This window comes from Dromaius novaehollandiae, chromosome 12 (genome assembly GCF_036370855.1).
Source record: "Dromaius novaehollandiae isolate bDroNov1 chromosome 12, bDroNov1.hap1, whole genome shotgun sequence".
NCBI lineage: Eukaryota > Metazoa > Chordata > Aves > Casuariiformes > Dromaiidae > Dromaius > Dromaius novaehollandiae.
Window position 1 is genome coordinate 19,036,705 of NC_088109.1, and position 16,366 is coordinate 19,053,070.

The 16,366-nt window shown below is 46.0% G+C and overlaps 1 protein-coding gene across 31 annotated transcripts in view; it reads right to left on the minus strand.

The window, feature by feature from the left end:
- The window catches only part of MAGI1 (membrane associated guanylate kinase, WW and PDZ domain containing 1), a 344,450-nt gene that overhangs the window by 38,282 nt on the left and 289,802 nt on the right, over positions 1–16,366 (minus strand). For all 31 annotated transcript variants that reach the window (XM_064519162.1, XM_064519147.1, XM_064519163.1 and 28 more), the window contains one exon: positions 956–987. In XM_064519162.1, coding sequence (XP_064375232.1) covers positions 956–987 — 32 coding nt within the window. The remainder of the gene's footprint in view (positions 1–955; positions 988–16,366) is intronic.

The following is a 16,366-nucleotide window of genomic DNA, read 5'->3' on the forward strand; positions in this document are numbered from 1 at the left end:
GTCAAAGCAGGGGCTTTCTGCTCAGCAGCACGAAAAAGCCCTGGCCGAGCCTGGCGCAGGCGCGGGCGGCAGCTCCCGGCACCCGCGGAGAAGTTTTGCGCTGCCGCCTGGCACGGCAAAGACCTCCCTCGCTCTGCTGCCCCAGGAAACAAGTCTCTCTTCTGCCTCCCTCTCGTCAAATCTCCAGAAACTTTCAGGCTCTAAATATTTCATTTCCTTTCAAAATAAAACATTTCCCTCTGTTGCATATAAATAGCACGATAATTTCTTCCCACGATATCGTGCGCGGGGCTTTAATGACACTTCAGACGACAGCTCCCAAGCTGTGAGCTCACATGTCATCCGAGTAACAGCTGCACGCGGAAACGAGATCAGAGGGAACAGGAAAATACCGATTTTTTTTGTTTTTTTAATAGAGGCTCTCACACCTGCAGCATAATTCTGCTCAGTAAGAAAACGCCTCCAGAGCGAGGGCTCAGGCAGCGGACTGCATCCCTGAGAAGCTGCAAACACGCCCGGTTCATGCTTTGTCCTCCCCGCCGGGGCACATGCTCTCGCGCTGTGCTAATAATTCAGCCGACGGTACCTGAGAAAACTCAGGGGGTTAATGGGAAAGGCTGAACACCCGGCAAGGATTGCTATCCGGCAAGAAGGTGGAGCCTCCCGTCTTTCCAAAAGGAAACAATAGCTTTTTTTTTTTTTTTTGGTGGGTTAAACAGCTCATCCGTCAGGGAAGGGGACCTGTAAACCGCGGGCTTTCTTTGCAAGCAAGCTCCCTCTCCGCGCTGTGCTCCCCTGCCTCCTCCGCGCGCAGCACGAGCCGCGCGAGGCGATCGCTGCTGCACCAGCACGGCAACTTAAAGCAACCAAATCCCACCAAAAAGCCAAGCCCAACTCATGCCTTCCTCCTCCAAACCAGACAGACAGACAGAAATAGTAGCAGAAAAGTGCTTACCGACTTTGGGCTCTTCTTGGGGACCGGCAGTCCTGCAAAATGGCAACAAGGGAAAAATAAACATTAGCATCTAAACGTTACCTTCCCGTAAAGGAGAAAAAAAATAATAATAAAAAATCCCTAGGTGCATCATCCGAACGCAGCCATCTGCAGAGTTATGTCAGGTCTCGCTCTCGCGGCGGAGTTACCAGTCTGTTCATATCGAATCAAAGCCGAGGGCGAGGGAGCGGGGGGGGGTGGTGCAGGGGGGCGAGAGCCGCCGCCGGGCGCCGCGGGCCGGGGAGGGAGGGAGGGAGGGAGGGAGGCTGCCGGAGCGGTGCTCGCGGCTGGGGCAGGCTGGCGAGCGCTGCCCCAGATTACGGGGGGCTTAGCCGACAATTAAGCCAAGGATATTTCCTTTTGACGCGATCGGCTTGTCGATCTCCCCGGACCAATCAGAGCAGCGCTCGGGGAACAGGTTGATTTTTTAAAAAGTATTTTACAAGATTTTTTTTTTTTGGAGGAAAAAAAAAAAAGGGGGCAGTTTCGGCTGGCTGCAGCCGGGCAAAGGAAAGCAAAAGCATGCAGGGGGCAAGTCTGACTCCCCCCAAATCCGAATGTTACTGAGAAAACGCACCTTGCCCTCCTGCCCAGCCTAAGCATCAATGTTGGCAGCCGGAGACTGCAGCTGCTAACCAGCATTTCAGGGAGCTGCGGCTGAAAACAGAGCCCAGCCGATGCCCCGGCCAGGGCCAGGGCAGCCCGGACAAAGGGGATTTTTATCCCGGCTACAGGCAATGCGAAGGGAGGAGGAACCGCGAGCGGAGGCTTTCTCAAGGACGGTTTTGCACGCCGGAGCAGCCCCCGACGCGCGGCGTGACGAGCGCGAGCCGTGGGAGAGCGCGAGCGGGACCGCTGCCGACAGCGTCTGTGCGCGCCGAAAGCCCGAGAGGAGGGAAACCCCCGCGCTCTGGAAAACCGGCGTAAAGCCCAACTGCAGATTACCCCACACGCTAAGCGCTCGGTAATTCAGACGCTCCAAATCTGCTTTTGTCTTTAGGGCTGTGATTTATGTGGCATTTACGCCGCATTATGTTTGCTACTTTATGCATTTTGTTTATGCTAAAAACCGTGCCCCTGCCTAACTTTTACACGGAGAACACAAGCGATGTCACTGAATTACAAACTGGTCTAGGGAGAGGCTCGTTTCAAGGCGATTTAGGAGATGCCAGCTCTGAACGTGCAAGACCCACATTATAAATGATAACTAGCGTCCCACTTGCTGCCTGCTCAACAGACCCGGATGGAAACCATAACACGAGCTTTAAATAAAGTATTTCCAGCTTTTGAGGAATCCAGGCCCCAGCGACCGAGGCCCCTCCGGGCCCTGATTGATCAGGGGACGATGCAACATCAAAACCGCCTGAACCCCACAGCACAGACTGCAGTGACATTTCTGCGGACAGCCGCTGTGCTTGTGCAACACGCTTAAAAGCAGAGCACTAATAACATTCACGGCAAGTTGCATTTTTAGCAGGCACCATTTATCATAAATGCAAACGTACAGATAGACCGTCTCTGCCGCTCGCTCTCTCCCCTTCCACATGCATGCACACACATGCTTACCCTCCCTTTCCACGAGATGCTCCTTCCTATTAAATCAATAGGTAGAGCAGATACGCACGCAAGCACGCACGCACCCTCGCTAGAAAGCACAACGGGAGCCAGGAGAGGTTTTGCAGCAATCTGAATGTTTCCTACAAAAATAAAGCTGCGATGCAGCTGGGTGGTTGGTTCAGAGCCCACTAGAATTCAGTTTATGGCATTGCAATCATTAAATGTTAAAACGTGTTAAGTATGAGCTGCTGAACAAACCTTTCTGTGAACGTTAGTCATTAATTTCAGCTGCTCCAATCCAAAAGAGATGGAAAGCGGCTGAAAAATAATGGAAAACGCACACGAGGCCACTGCTCGGCAGGTCCTTCGCAGGCCGCTGAATCGCGCGGCGTCACTGCTCTGTGCCAGAGTGTGCTGGAGAACTAGCAGCAATTGACTCTGTTACCAAAATCAGTGATGTGTTCACTAAAAAGTTGATAGTCTGTCACGGGACAAGCTTACAGCCACAGGAATAACCTCCCGAAATGCGATAATGCCATAGTTGCAGTTTATATCTGCCCCTTTTCTAATGTGTTTCCTCTGTGATTTAATCCACACAGATGTCTTTCAGCAGCACTAAAATGCATCTTCAGATTTGGGTTTTTTTGCAGGTGCAAGTTCCAACTTGCGGGAGGCGCAGCCACACGGCCGAACGGGCCCTCGTCACCGCGGAGTTAACGGCGTGTTTAAAAACAAACCGGCGCATCTGCTAAACAGTGTCAATATGACCTAAAACCCCTTCAATGGGCTCATTGTAGCTGCTTGCAAAATGTGACTGGAATTAAATTAATTAGAAAACACAAATTACTCCCCTCTAAATAACAATGCAATAAAGCAACTGCTTAATGAAAAATACCAGCGATCAGTGAGCAATCTGCAAGCACAAGGAAAGGGCTTGCAATCAAAGCAAATCCACAGACTCGGCAGCATGGCAAGAAAAGCTTCGTACAAGGTTAGTCAAAAATGAGTCAGATGCAGGGATCTAAATTAAACTAATTATCACGGAGATTATTACATTTATCTTAACAAAAACCTCTCTCTTTTTTCCCCAGTACTCCCTAAAGCTCTATGTACAGCTGGCTGCATCCATCTGCTCCACTATGTTTTGTAACATAGGGAAAAAAAAATGCAAATCATTAAGCAAGTTTTGTACCACGACTTCAGTGCTCCTAATGCCTTCACCCGTCAGGAGCAATATTTCTATCGCGTGACACTGCATTAAGTCCTGAGTGATGCAGTCCATGAATTAAGGCCACAATCCAGTTCGTTTCATATTACAGGGCACATTTTAATTCTGCATCCCTCTGCAGTAAGCCCTCTGGTGCCAGGGGCTGTACGTACCCGAACGCTACCTGCGACGGCATCGCGGAAGAAGGTGGGGGCAAAAAAGGTGAATCACCGCAAGAGCTGCTCTTTCCAACATGTGGTGGTCCTGCATTTTTACGGGAATATTTTCCCAAATCTGCTGTCTTTTGCAGCCAAAGTAATAAGGGAAGACTGCAACATGTGGAAAACTGTATTTCACCAAGCATATCCAGAACGCAACAAGCAACCACAAATCCACACTGCAGCCTGGGCCAGGCCCTGGAGACAGACCACGGAAAGCCACACGTGCTCCAAAATTACCTAGGCGGACACCAGACGCATCAAGCCCTGCTCCATAGCGGCACGTTTTGCAAACAGGGGACCAAAACAATTCGAGGTTGGGTCTCAAGGAAGACGTCTCTCCCTGCATTGCAGGAGTCCAGCCTTCCCACGTGAACAGCTCAGCTTGATGTGAAGGGCAGCTGGCACAAACACTTCTGCCTCCGCCACAAAAAAAAGTGCACTTCAACGGTATTTCAGCTGAAGTTGGAACAATTCAGTGCGAGTTTGCACAATCCAGCCCAGAATAAAGGCGCCTGAAGAGCCAGTCAAGAACCTAGAAGTATGATCTTGCTGACTGCTTGCAATGTCTGTGCCTACTGCTCAACGTTTTCCAGTCTGTTGGGTATCTTTGCACCTGAAGAGACAGAGCAACTGTCACTGGATCTTCACTTCTCGTGACTGCCTCATATTTCCAACCAGGACACCCTGCGAACTGCCCGCATCCAGCAGCAAAAAAGCCAGAGGCGAGCCTAGGTGGGAAGACCACCCATTGGGTTTCGCCATTACACGGTCTGCCGTGCAGAAGGCACAGCAGCTGGAAATTAGCAGAAGAGGAATAAAAGCAAAAGAGAAGAAACATTGTAGGCAGTGTCAGAAAGTTAACGTTTACAGAGAAAATGTTCCTGCATGGCAAAAACCAAAAAAAAACCCACCCCAAAACCCCACTGCTTTCTAAATAGTGCTGCTTGCACTGCGCTGAATACAAACCAAGGGCTATCATCAAAGATCACGGACACTCGGAAAGCGAGGGGCGAAGCACCGGAGTCCGGGGTACACAGCCCTTTACCCAGCACTGCACATCAATCGCCCTTTTCTGTGTGCAAAACGAGGAACTCTAAATAATTAACGCTAATGGCCCTCAGTGCCGCCAGGGGCCGGGGAGGGGAGATGGGTGGTGACAAAGCAATCTCCTTGATTCCGCATAAGCCATTGCCAAAGAATTTTTAATAATGGCCAAATACCATCTTAAAAAAAAAAGAAAAAAAAGAATAGATGCAAGTTGATCTGCTCCAGACTGCAGAAAGAACAAGAAAACATAGCGGAATAATTGGCAGCAAGAGACACGAAGCTGCACGCAGCCATAAGGAGCGCCATCAAGAAGAAAACCCCTACGTTGCAACTGCCTAACTTTTCTGCTTGTCATCACGATCTGCAAAACAACTGTGCTACTGCACTAGCGTAAAAATAAGCTACACAATACAAGCTTTAAGCCATTACAATAATAATCTACACCGAAGGAATTTAGCCCTGCCATAGATCAAGTTTGGTATCTACCAAATTAAGTGAAAAACACCCCATTTCTAAAAAGCTAAAGCTAGGGAAGTGTTGTTTTCAAGCGACCATCTTGGGCATTATTAACCCAGTGGCCCTGGCAAAAAACATAACGAGGCATAGTATATTACTGTCATTAACAAGAATTTCAGCTTTAGTTGCTCTAAAGATGTTCAATTGTATTAACCTCAATTACTCACTCTTGGTCAAGATGCTAAACAATTCCTTGCAATTGAAATCTAGGTCATATTTTCAGTATCTCAAATCAGAATTGATTTTAGAAGAAATAAAGAAGATATAGGCTAATAAAATGCTACTTAATTACTATAAAAATATAAATTTAACTACGGAGTAAGACATATACAGTAATGCCAAGCCAGTAAGATAATAAAGAGATTGAGAATTAGTGCCACCATTACCAATCTAGCCTATGGTTGAATGTATGTCAGCAGTTGTTATAATTTTATTTATGAAGCTCATTAAATTAAGAGTTTTTCCTAAAGCTCATATGCTTAGATGAAAATCTCTGCTAATATTTAAACAAATATGTGCAAACACATTGAATCTCTGAAACCTCATAAATTTGAGAAGGTGAGCACCATAATCAGAAGGTAAATAAAGACCTCAATGCCATTAGAAAAAAAAAAAAAAAGGATATTTATACATATATAACCATACGTATGCAGATATGCATGAAGGAATCTGCCCTTCTCCACGAGCCCTTCAGGACTGAACCCCTTCAGGCCAGGGTTTGACCTCCCGCGCGGGGATGCCCAGCGCCCAGCCGGCCGTGCCACGGCGAGGCCCCGGGGGTGCGGGAGCAAGGCGCACTTTTTCACAAACATAACTTTGATTTAAAATACAGTTTTCTATTAAAATTAATCAGTACCTCAATATGCTTCACGTATGTAACCGTCCATCTCAGAAACTAGCCCCTGAGGGTAAGGATGGAGTCAAAAATATGTGCCTCCAGCCGCAGGGTCCGGACCGACCCGGGATGCTCAGCCTCCTGCAGCCTCGCTCGGGCTCAGCCTCCGCTACCACATCTGTCCCGTGCACCGGCACTACGAGCTCTTCAGGTCCAGCCCCTGGCGCGTTGCTCGCTTTTCCGGCACTAAAGGCATTGCTTTAACGGGGCCTTGAAGCTGCTACAGTTATAACTACTGCTACGGTCATAAAAGAGAGCTCCACCTGACCAGGGAAAGCTAGCATGAAAAACAAACAAGCAAACAACTCCTAACACAAAATGGAGAAAAAAAAAAAAGCAAAAAGCAATGAAACTCAGAAAAGACAGACTTAGAAATATGTGGATATACATTAAAAAGCATCATCTGTCTCAGAACAAAACCATCAACTAGTACACTACAAAACCATCTTTCTCCCTCAATTCTGCCCACCTGCTGTTGCTTTTCAGGACTCTCCAAACGTATTTAATTACAGCCATAAACTAAGACCTTTCTCGGACTTCCGATACCTCATTAATTCTATTTTGACTGATTATCATCACGCCAGATCAGGGCAGCAGCCACCGCGCCCGGCCGAAACGTGGCTGGGAAAAGCTTGCTGCTTGCAAGCACACGCACCCCGAACACCGCCCCGGCAGCGTGCAAGGGCGGGCGCAGCAGCGGCTGGAAGAAAGCCCTCGCCGCCGCGCAGCTCCAAGCCTGCTCCGCTGCCCGAAACCCGAGGACCAAGTGGGAGGCACGTCTCCAGTTAAATCTGCCTTATCTAATGCATAGTATTGGGTTCTGCTGTGCCGCCTTGTGTCACATCCCATCACATTTGATATAAAACAACACTGCGTGGGTTTGAGTCGCTCCACTTGTACCACTTCAGCATTTAATACCGAAACCAAATCAAAACATGAACAAGAAGGGGGAAAAAAAAAAAAAAAAGACCTTCAAAATCTCAAGCTAAGGAGATAAAAAGCCTTTAGGAGGAATTTCAGAGCTTTCATCTTTCATTTGCCAAGCCATCTCCAGCTCTGTTCCCATATAAGAGCCTACTGCTTTCTCAAAGATAAGGTGGCTCATGCAATAAAACACCCTGATGGGAAGATATCAGACCATTTTTACTTCCAGCATGCAGCAACTGCTTTGGCTTTCTGGCTGATTTTAAAGCAGACCCAAATTTGCTGCCACAGAGAGGCAGACATGAGTTTAACGTTCACAAGATCACAACTGGGTTTTGCGAACGGGCAAGATTAGGTGAAGCAAATTATTTTGCTATTCCAAATATGTTAATCATTCACCTCTTTAATGATTAAAGAACAGGTTTCTTCCTGACCTTAAAACCAAGCTCACGTAAAACCTCCAACCTCCAGGAAACAATCTTAGCCCTTAAAATACATGAAAAGTGAGTAGTAAAATGCCAAGTAATGAATCAGCAACTGTTTTATCCCGTTTTACCGTTGCCAGCAGCTCTGCAGCTCGGATGACACATATATCTGGGCGACAGGAGCTACAGCACAGACTGGCCACGCTGCCACAGAAACGCAGGGCAGCCGGTGTAAAACTAACCCTGACCCCAAAGCGGGTTTCGCGGCCATCTCCTCGTTTGCTCACTCGTTTCTGCCAGAGAATCGGTGCAAATGAAGGTAATGAAGGGAAAACGCTTGTGCCTCCGGTGACTAACGTATCACTATCGGCACCTCGCCTGCACCGCACCAGCGAGAGCGGAAAACGCTGCAGGCAATTAAAATGTCACCATGCTGGTGATGCCAAGTCTCTTTTATTATCGGGACTGTAGTATTTTAAAGCTGTTGTTTTTGGAGTCAGGTGCTTGTATGAGAACCTGCTTTGCTTGAAGCTGCTTAGTCTCCAGGCAGTTGAATACGAATACTAGAGGCTTGAAATAAAAAGATGAAAGGAACATCGTAGGTAGTATTTTTGGATCTTAGGGTTTTCAAGCCAAGGGGCTTAACAGGGGGCCTAATTTTTAAGCACTTGGGCTTTTCAAGGTTGCTACTGGAATTTGTTGGTTCTTATTTCAACTGGACACGTTGCACCGAGAAACTCCCACACAACCCAGTAAAGCCAATTAAACAGTTCCCACAAGTGCACTTTTTTATGAACATCAGTACTGCACATCAGACTATTTAGGGGCTCAACAAGCTACCAGGGACTACCCTGCGCGGCTGCAGGCGTTCGTAGGCATGCAAAACCTTGGCAAAACCCTGCTGCCTCCTGGAGTTTAATGGAAGCCTTGACGCAACCTTCAGCAGGACCAAAATTTCACCCTGCGCCTTTTTGGCAAGCACGGTTATCCCAGGCCTTGCAAATTTAGATCCTCAGAAATAAACGGTTAATGTCGCTAAGGTTAACACCTGTCAAGCACTTTGAAGGGAAAAAAAACTCTGTGTAATTTCCAAATATTACAATATGTATCAGACGACCTGATTTTAAATGTTAAGTTTGGCTTATTTTTATCCCAAAGAGAAAACAAGTTGCTGTTAGCTTGCTCTACAAAACCAATTACCAGTGATCAGTGTATTGTGCTGCATAACAATATGCAGCATTGCCCCAAAAAGGCATCTCTAACACTCGGAAGCTTTGCAGAGGAAAATTAACTTGCACAGTGGATGGAAATACATGCACATAAGCAATTCTAATAAGGGGTAGGAACTTCAAACTTTGTATTAAAAATACCAAAATGTGCAACTTTTCCTTTATTTTTCCTTTTTCTGACTTCAACTGATTTCTGTATCTGCTCCTTGATATAACAGTCCGTAATCAGAACAAGGCTGTAAGAGAATAGTAAATGTGACATCAAAACTTGCTTTAAAGTCTCATCAGCTTTTCAGCCTTTTTAGAATGTAATTCCACTTAACAGAGAGAAAAGAATAACACAGAGAAACTTGGTGCTTTCAGAAAAAAGATGCAACTACTCCCCAATAAAGGTTCCTCAAGACCTGCTCCTTCCTTGCAAATAATTCATGAAAACTAGGCAATTTGTGTTAAAATTGTATTAAATTTGATTTAGTGTTTAGCTAGTCATGCAACTTGCTTTTATTAAGGTTGTCTATTTTCAAAAAATGGAAAGATACCATTGTAAACTATTTTAACATTTCATTTTAATGCAATTTGTAGACCAACTTAAAAACTTTACTAATCTGATTTCCTTCTTCCCAGGCAAATCTCTTTAAAGGAAACAGTAACAAAAATAAACAGTAGGAAATGATTGAAGATAGATTTATAAATGCCAAATGAGTTTCCCAATTTAATCAGGAAATCTATAACACTAGAATTATAATGAATTTGAAAAAAAACCCTTGGCATTACACATGGACATATGTTTCCTTAAACATACTATGATTCTGATAATTTTTTTCATCTAATTTACCAACTAATTAGGAGTACTCACAAGCTATCAAAGATAACACCCTCACAAGTTATTTCCGGATGGTATTACTCACACTATGGAATCAGAAATTATACAATGTACATCTCAAAATAACCCATACCAACTGATAAATTGCTGGGAGACTCAATAAGCTGGGTGATACCTGAGCAGAAGGTACTGGGAGGCACCACTGGTGGTGGTTCACAGGAGGTAAGGAGAGAGAAGCAAGGAAAAAAGAGGTGACTTGAAATGGGATTTTCCAAAAATGAGAGGTGAGCTGAGCACCCCGTTTGGCAGAGAGGAATGAGATACGCTCCTGTTCCTGCTGGGGCAAGAAGCTGCCATGATGGGTGGTCTGGGGAAGGAAGTGAGGAAGGCCAGGCAGACAGGAGGGAATTACCATTTTCAAAATGTGACCCGTGGAAGACATGAATGAAAGAGGTCTTCAAGGGTATGAGAGCCACCTTTCGGTTGAGAACAAGCAAAAGATTTAAACTTCAGAGAAAAATAATCTGCATTAACATAAAACCATGATAAAGAAGATGCAACCTCCTCATCTCTGGAGACTTCGAAGCCACATCCAGCACGCTGTGGGAGCACTACACCGCGGTGGGAGAGGGGCAGCGATGCCACCTTGAGCAGGCCACACAGATGCAGCCAACATTTGCCATGCCAGACACCTCACCTCAGCTTCCAGCCCCAAGGACACACAACCAATGGGGCCCTTTGGAAGACCACTGCCACCTGGGCCAACGTCCTGCAAATCCATCGGTGCCAGCAGCTCCGAGCTCAGCCAGGACAGATTTCCACGGTGGTGCCTAGGGATCCAAGCGCAGGACAAAGACCCCAGTGTAATATCCTGCTCCTTGTGCGGAGAAGTGAAAGCGCTGTTGGAAACGGTGAACTTTTCTTCCCTCTCCAGAAGCTTTGGCAGAGGCAAACGTGCTCTGTGGCAACAGTCATATGACTCCCAAGTTGTGATTTTGTCCTAAATGCAGCTAGGACTCACTCTTTCTCTAATTCAGCAGCTGCTAAGACAGTTTGAAATTTTCTGGCAGCTAGAGGCTGAAGTGGCATGACTTTCAGCTCGCTCTTCACTGCAAGCCTAAAGGGCAAACAGAAGTGAGTGGCTTGTTCAAAAAGAGTTCAAGTCTCCACTGAATAGCTGATTGCAGCTCTAATTACCATGGCTTTCCATCACTAGGGACAGCAACTGAGAAGGAGATCCAATTCTAACAATGCGAGATTAGGTATTGCTTTTTTGTTTGGCTCTTACCATTTAACGCCCTTCTGGTAAGGACAGTAAGGTAAAATGACTCCGTTTCTATGGGGGGAGAGATGTTTCAAGAAACATGTAGAAAGACAGTATTTCTGCTCATAAAATTCAAGGCAATAGGCACTCACGGTGGTGGCAGAAGGGAGGGAGGGCTGAGGAGACGTCCTCTGAAGCTAACAGCATCAGTGGGTCTCACTCAATCCAGATATTTTATGCTCAGTGTCATTGCTCCCTTTCATCTCAGCATTGCAGTTTGACACGCTAGATCTCAAAGAGCAATCTGATTTCCATCACGCTGTTACAATGGGCAGGCAATTATCAGCTGTTATGATATATTGGTTGCAAAGTTTTCCCACTGCGTCTTAAGGATCTTTTAACTCTCGCTGCCCTGGCTGCGGGGAGCGCAAAGCTGCAGCCAGCAGCGCAAGGAAAAAGAAATGCTTCTTTGTGTTACTATGTGACATTTCAGCGCCTGAACACAGGACAAACAGGGAGAAAAATGTGCTCCCATCTTAGGCTACAGAAAGACCCTTCAGGTGCAGAGCAGTTGACTCCAGCACACGTTCTCACCACAAGATGAAGGAGCTAACACCTTCCTGCGTGGACGTTAATTAGCCTCACACGCCAAGAGCATTGCTGGGACAGCAACAAATAGTCCATATAGTTAAGCCGACCTTATCGCTTTAAAGCTTTGCAATTTTGTTCCATTGCTGCAAATCTCTTTAAGGTGTAGGATTATAAGGACCTTCTCAAGACCTATGAGTTGAGGACCAAATGAACAGGACTATCGGTGTAGGCCTCTCCACAAACATCTTCCATTCAACTGAACCATGAAAAGGGAATTTGATAATGACTTTGCTTTTAGCTGGAGGTAAGCCCTCAGATGCCCACTGACAGGCATTTAGACAGATGTGCCTGAGGTTCCTCTGCCCACAAAAGACTACTGGTTTTGCAACTCCAGCATATGTATCATACACATCTCAAAAGACTGATTTTGCTTGTTCAGTTTAATGTGAATTTGCACTAGGGAAGGCTATCAGAAACTCCACTGGTTTGCACATGGTGTGCGAGTGAGTGATGCTTCACCTGCACTTTTATTTTTATCTGGAGCAAAGTGGGAACACATCTTCAAGGGGATTACGTAGATCAGGCTCAAGGTCTCTGCTATTTTTGACCTTCCAGCCCATACAGATGTGATTAGTGAGCACTGCGAAAGCTTTGAAGGGAAGCCCTGTCCATTTGAACATGCATGAAAACCACCCAGCTCAATTCTTGTAACTGAACACAAACCAGTCACAGCATTTTTGGATGACCGTATAGTTAGCTGTACTGAAGACTGGACTAAAATTGATGGGGGGTGGAGGGGGAAGCATCCTGCCTGAGCACTTTAATCTGAGGTAATTTGCAAAATACACCACTAAGGCACACAAATATTTTCCCTGAGATAAATGTTAGACCTTAGGGACACGATAAAATACAGCACAGTAGTTTTGCAGAATAACTCTCTTTGGAATTGCCCCCCTGTCTGTCCCAGTATAGCCACATTACCCTGGAATAAAATTCACTTAGGAAACAGGGAAAATACTCTGCCAAAATGCAGCTTTGATTCTGAACATAATCTGTGCAGCAGTAATTGAGAACTACTTATTTCAATCAATTACTTTGCATAGACAAGACTTCAATGAAAAACAGATTTTGAAAGGCAAATATTAGTACCATTTTTTTTGAGTAAAGTGCTTTGTTTACTTGGTAGATTCAAGGTTAAAAAGAACCGTTTCAGCTACAAATATACAAAAATTAGGAAGTACCTTTTCTTTCGGCCTTTTTAACAATGATTCTTTAAAATAAACTGAAATGCACAATATCATGCAAGGACAAAAACACATGCTTAATTCTGCATTTTGTAACTAGCAGCATTGGTTTACTTTCAGGTACCCAGCCCTTGAATGGACCTCCTGGGTTGTCAAGTTGTCCTTCTCCATTGCAGACATGTCTTATCCCCTTCAAAAATTTACTGAGCTTCAGGTTCACGCCTCCTCCAAGGCTCTGATGGGTTGGCACTTTCTTATTTCCAGCTTAAAATGATTCATGGCCAAACGACATCTGTTTGTTCTTAAGCCAAGATCTCTCTTTGGTTTAAGTATCTTCTCTGCCTCCTACCTGATACTTAGAGACAATAATTCTGCTCCCTCGGCCCCTTCATTTCGTTAAGCTAAAGTAACTTTTGGGTCTGCTCTCACGTGCGGCCAAATCAGCTCTGCAGCCCCTCTGCACCCAGGCTCTGGCTGGGGTTTATCCTTCCTGAACCTCCCAAGCGCTGAAGTCCAGACCAAGAGACATCCCTCGTGAGTTTACCTAGCACTACGGAGATGAAATAGGAAAATCACAGCACGGAAATATGAAGCCCTAGGGAGGGCAGGAGGAAGGGGAAAGGGGAAGCATTTCGTTTGAAATAAAAAATGAAAACAGAACGCAGATAAGAGAAGGCTTTCTACAGGGCTTCTTGAAAGCAAAATCTCAATGACCTGCAATTGTCCCTCTCTCAGTTAATATATTTATCCCCCCTTGTGGAGTCCTGCAAATGATGTTCAGATGACCCATGAGCAGCAGAGCAGGGCACGGGCATTTCAGCTTCACCCTTCCCAAAACCATCTTTCTGCTCCTCGCTCAAAAGCAACGGCAGGACTTACCAGCTCCCATAAGTCAGAGCTTCAGCTGAAGACGCTTTACATTAAATATTTCACAGGCTGCTGTCAGAGGCTGTGGGCTTTGCATTTTAACAATTAAACCCAGTTGCTGGGAGTGCACCAGCAACTTGGAGCAGGCAGAGCTTTTCCCATGTATTACACATCTCTTTCTGATATTTTTCTGCCTGATTAGTAATCACTTCTGACAAATCCTTTGGACGGCTCTGAACACCAGCCTCAGCGTTGGAGGGCTGCTTCGTGCAAAGCCCGGCTGCGTGCGAACGTCACGCTAAGGCACGGGTGCTGACAGGCTCTCCGAGCACTTTCTTCGCTGGACACCAGAGGGAGGAGGAGGAAAGGACAACTCGTGGGGAAGCTGAGGAAGTACTCGGAGAGCCCTGAAGGAGCTTATCAGACACTGGAGCCAAACGCGTTTCTGAAATCGGACCAAAATAAACAGCGGCACGTTGTCTGGGGATGGTGCTGCTGGTAAAAGACTTGGCAGGGTAACACGAGGTGAAGTTACTGGAGACAGGACCCAAGTCCTTCAGCTCCGAGCGCTGGGTGCATCTCAGCCAACTCCATCTCCCGCCCCGTAACGAACCCGCCTGCTCCCGGGGCCGGGGCTGCTGGTGCCGCCCGCGACTGCTCGGCTTGCGAGCCCCAACTAACCGCCTTCCCACACAGCTCTCCTTCTCCTGGATGTGCAGAAAAACATGTTTCAATGATTGACTGCGGATCCAGGGCCACCATGGTCTCAGCATCCTGCACCATGACAGCATGAAATTTGGGAGTGCAAGTACTCTATAGTCAGACCGAAATATCAAGGCCTGAACGGAGGGAGGGAGGGGAGGAGACTGAGCTGGGAAGGTGATAGCAAATGTTCAATACGGGTTTAGCATCTTGATGAAATGAAAGAAATGAGATTCAGCAATTTTACCAGCGAACTATTTACTACCTTATTAAAACTATACTTTTATTTCCTCATCAAATCTTTTCATTACACCTTCAAGGCATAAGGAGGATTATTAAATGTCAGCCACAATTCAAATAATTAATGTATGGCGGTACCAGATACGTGTGCGCTCTCTGGGAGGATTAATAATAGCTGCTGTTTTTCTTCCAACCATATTTTCTCCAAAATACATAAATTACTCATGAGAATACAACACATTTTAATAGTTCTCTAATATTGAAAGTCTTTAAGCAACTCACACTTAGGAAACCAGTATATAAAATTGGAGAACTTTTAATACATTCGGTTCTCTGCTTTTTAATTTACTATCAAAATATAAAAATACAGTAAGCACTCGGAAAGAAAGGAGTATATGAAAAGCATCGCTTTCACCAGAACTGACATTATTTGCAGAATCAATGTCCTCAGCTCCTTGAAACAGCCTTTCAAAAATAAGACACCAGAGTTGCAAATTCTGAAAGCAGCTTGTCCCCTGTTAAAATTAGCAGTTCGTTGCTAACTTGTTACAATCAGAAGAATTTGGAAAGGTTTCAAAAAAGTACTTTTATATGAAACACTCCTCCCAGTGCTGCCTGGGGGCTGTATCCAGCACCTCAGCTAAACTAGCTCTGCAGAGCCAACGTGCGGGTACCCCATATAAACTGGCATGCGGGGCAGGGAGCATGGCAGAGACCAGACTTGGTCCCTCTTGGATCCACCGTGCCAAGGCCAATCCCTCCTTGCAGCCAGGCAGCAGACTGCGATGGGAGACGTGGTCTCCCTACTCCTCACTTGGCGCACCATAGCTGACCTGGACTTTCACAAGCTCCACAGCAGCTCTGTTTTTAATCCAGAGACTAAAGGCACGCTATGCGAGGTGGGTACACTACCTTACCTGACCTCAGTGCATGGGCTAGCACTACTGCTGATGGCCGGATCCCACTAACGTGTTACCATCCCCGTGCACAACCGGGCTGGACACGCACAGCTGCAAGAAAGTTTTTTGCACTTGCTGGAGTCTTCTCAGCAATGTAACCAAAAATGATCTCAGCTGCTGATGGCTCAGCAGATAAACACATCCAGAAATAACACTTCAGTTGCTTACAGCTTGGAGAAGTTTAAATTCGCTCAGAATCACAGAATGGTTGAGGTTGGAAGGGACCTCTGGAGACCACCTAGTCCAACCCGCCTGCTCAAGTAGGGTCACCTAGAGCATGTTGCCCAGGACCTTATCCAAATGGCTTTTGAACATCTCCATCCTTGGAGATGTTCCTTCTCTCCTTCTCCCTTGAAATGCAGCCAAGGTGTAACCCTTCCACAGCAAAAAGTTAGTGGGTGGCCGATTCTGCACACTGCAAATCACAAAGCACCATGTATTACCAGCCTCTTCCATCTCCCAAAATAGCTCAAGATATGTCTATATCGTATTTAAAAGAATTAAGCTTTACAAGCACACAAGATCAGCGTTTGTCACGTAAGTAACGGTGTAACACATCACCCCTCTACCCACTGTCTGAGGACGTGTAGGCATGTGTGCATGGGAACTACATGCGCATTCCCCCCAGCACAGCTTCAACAGCAAAACAATAAATAATTTT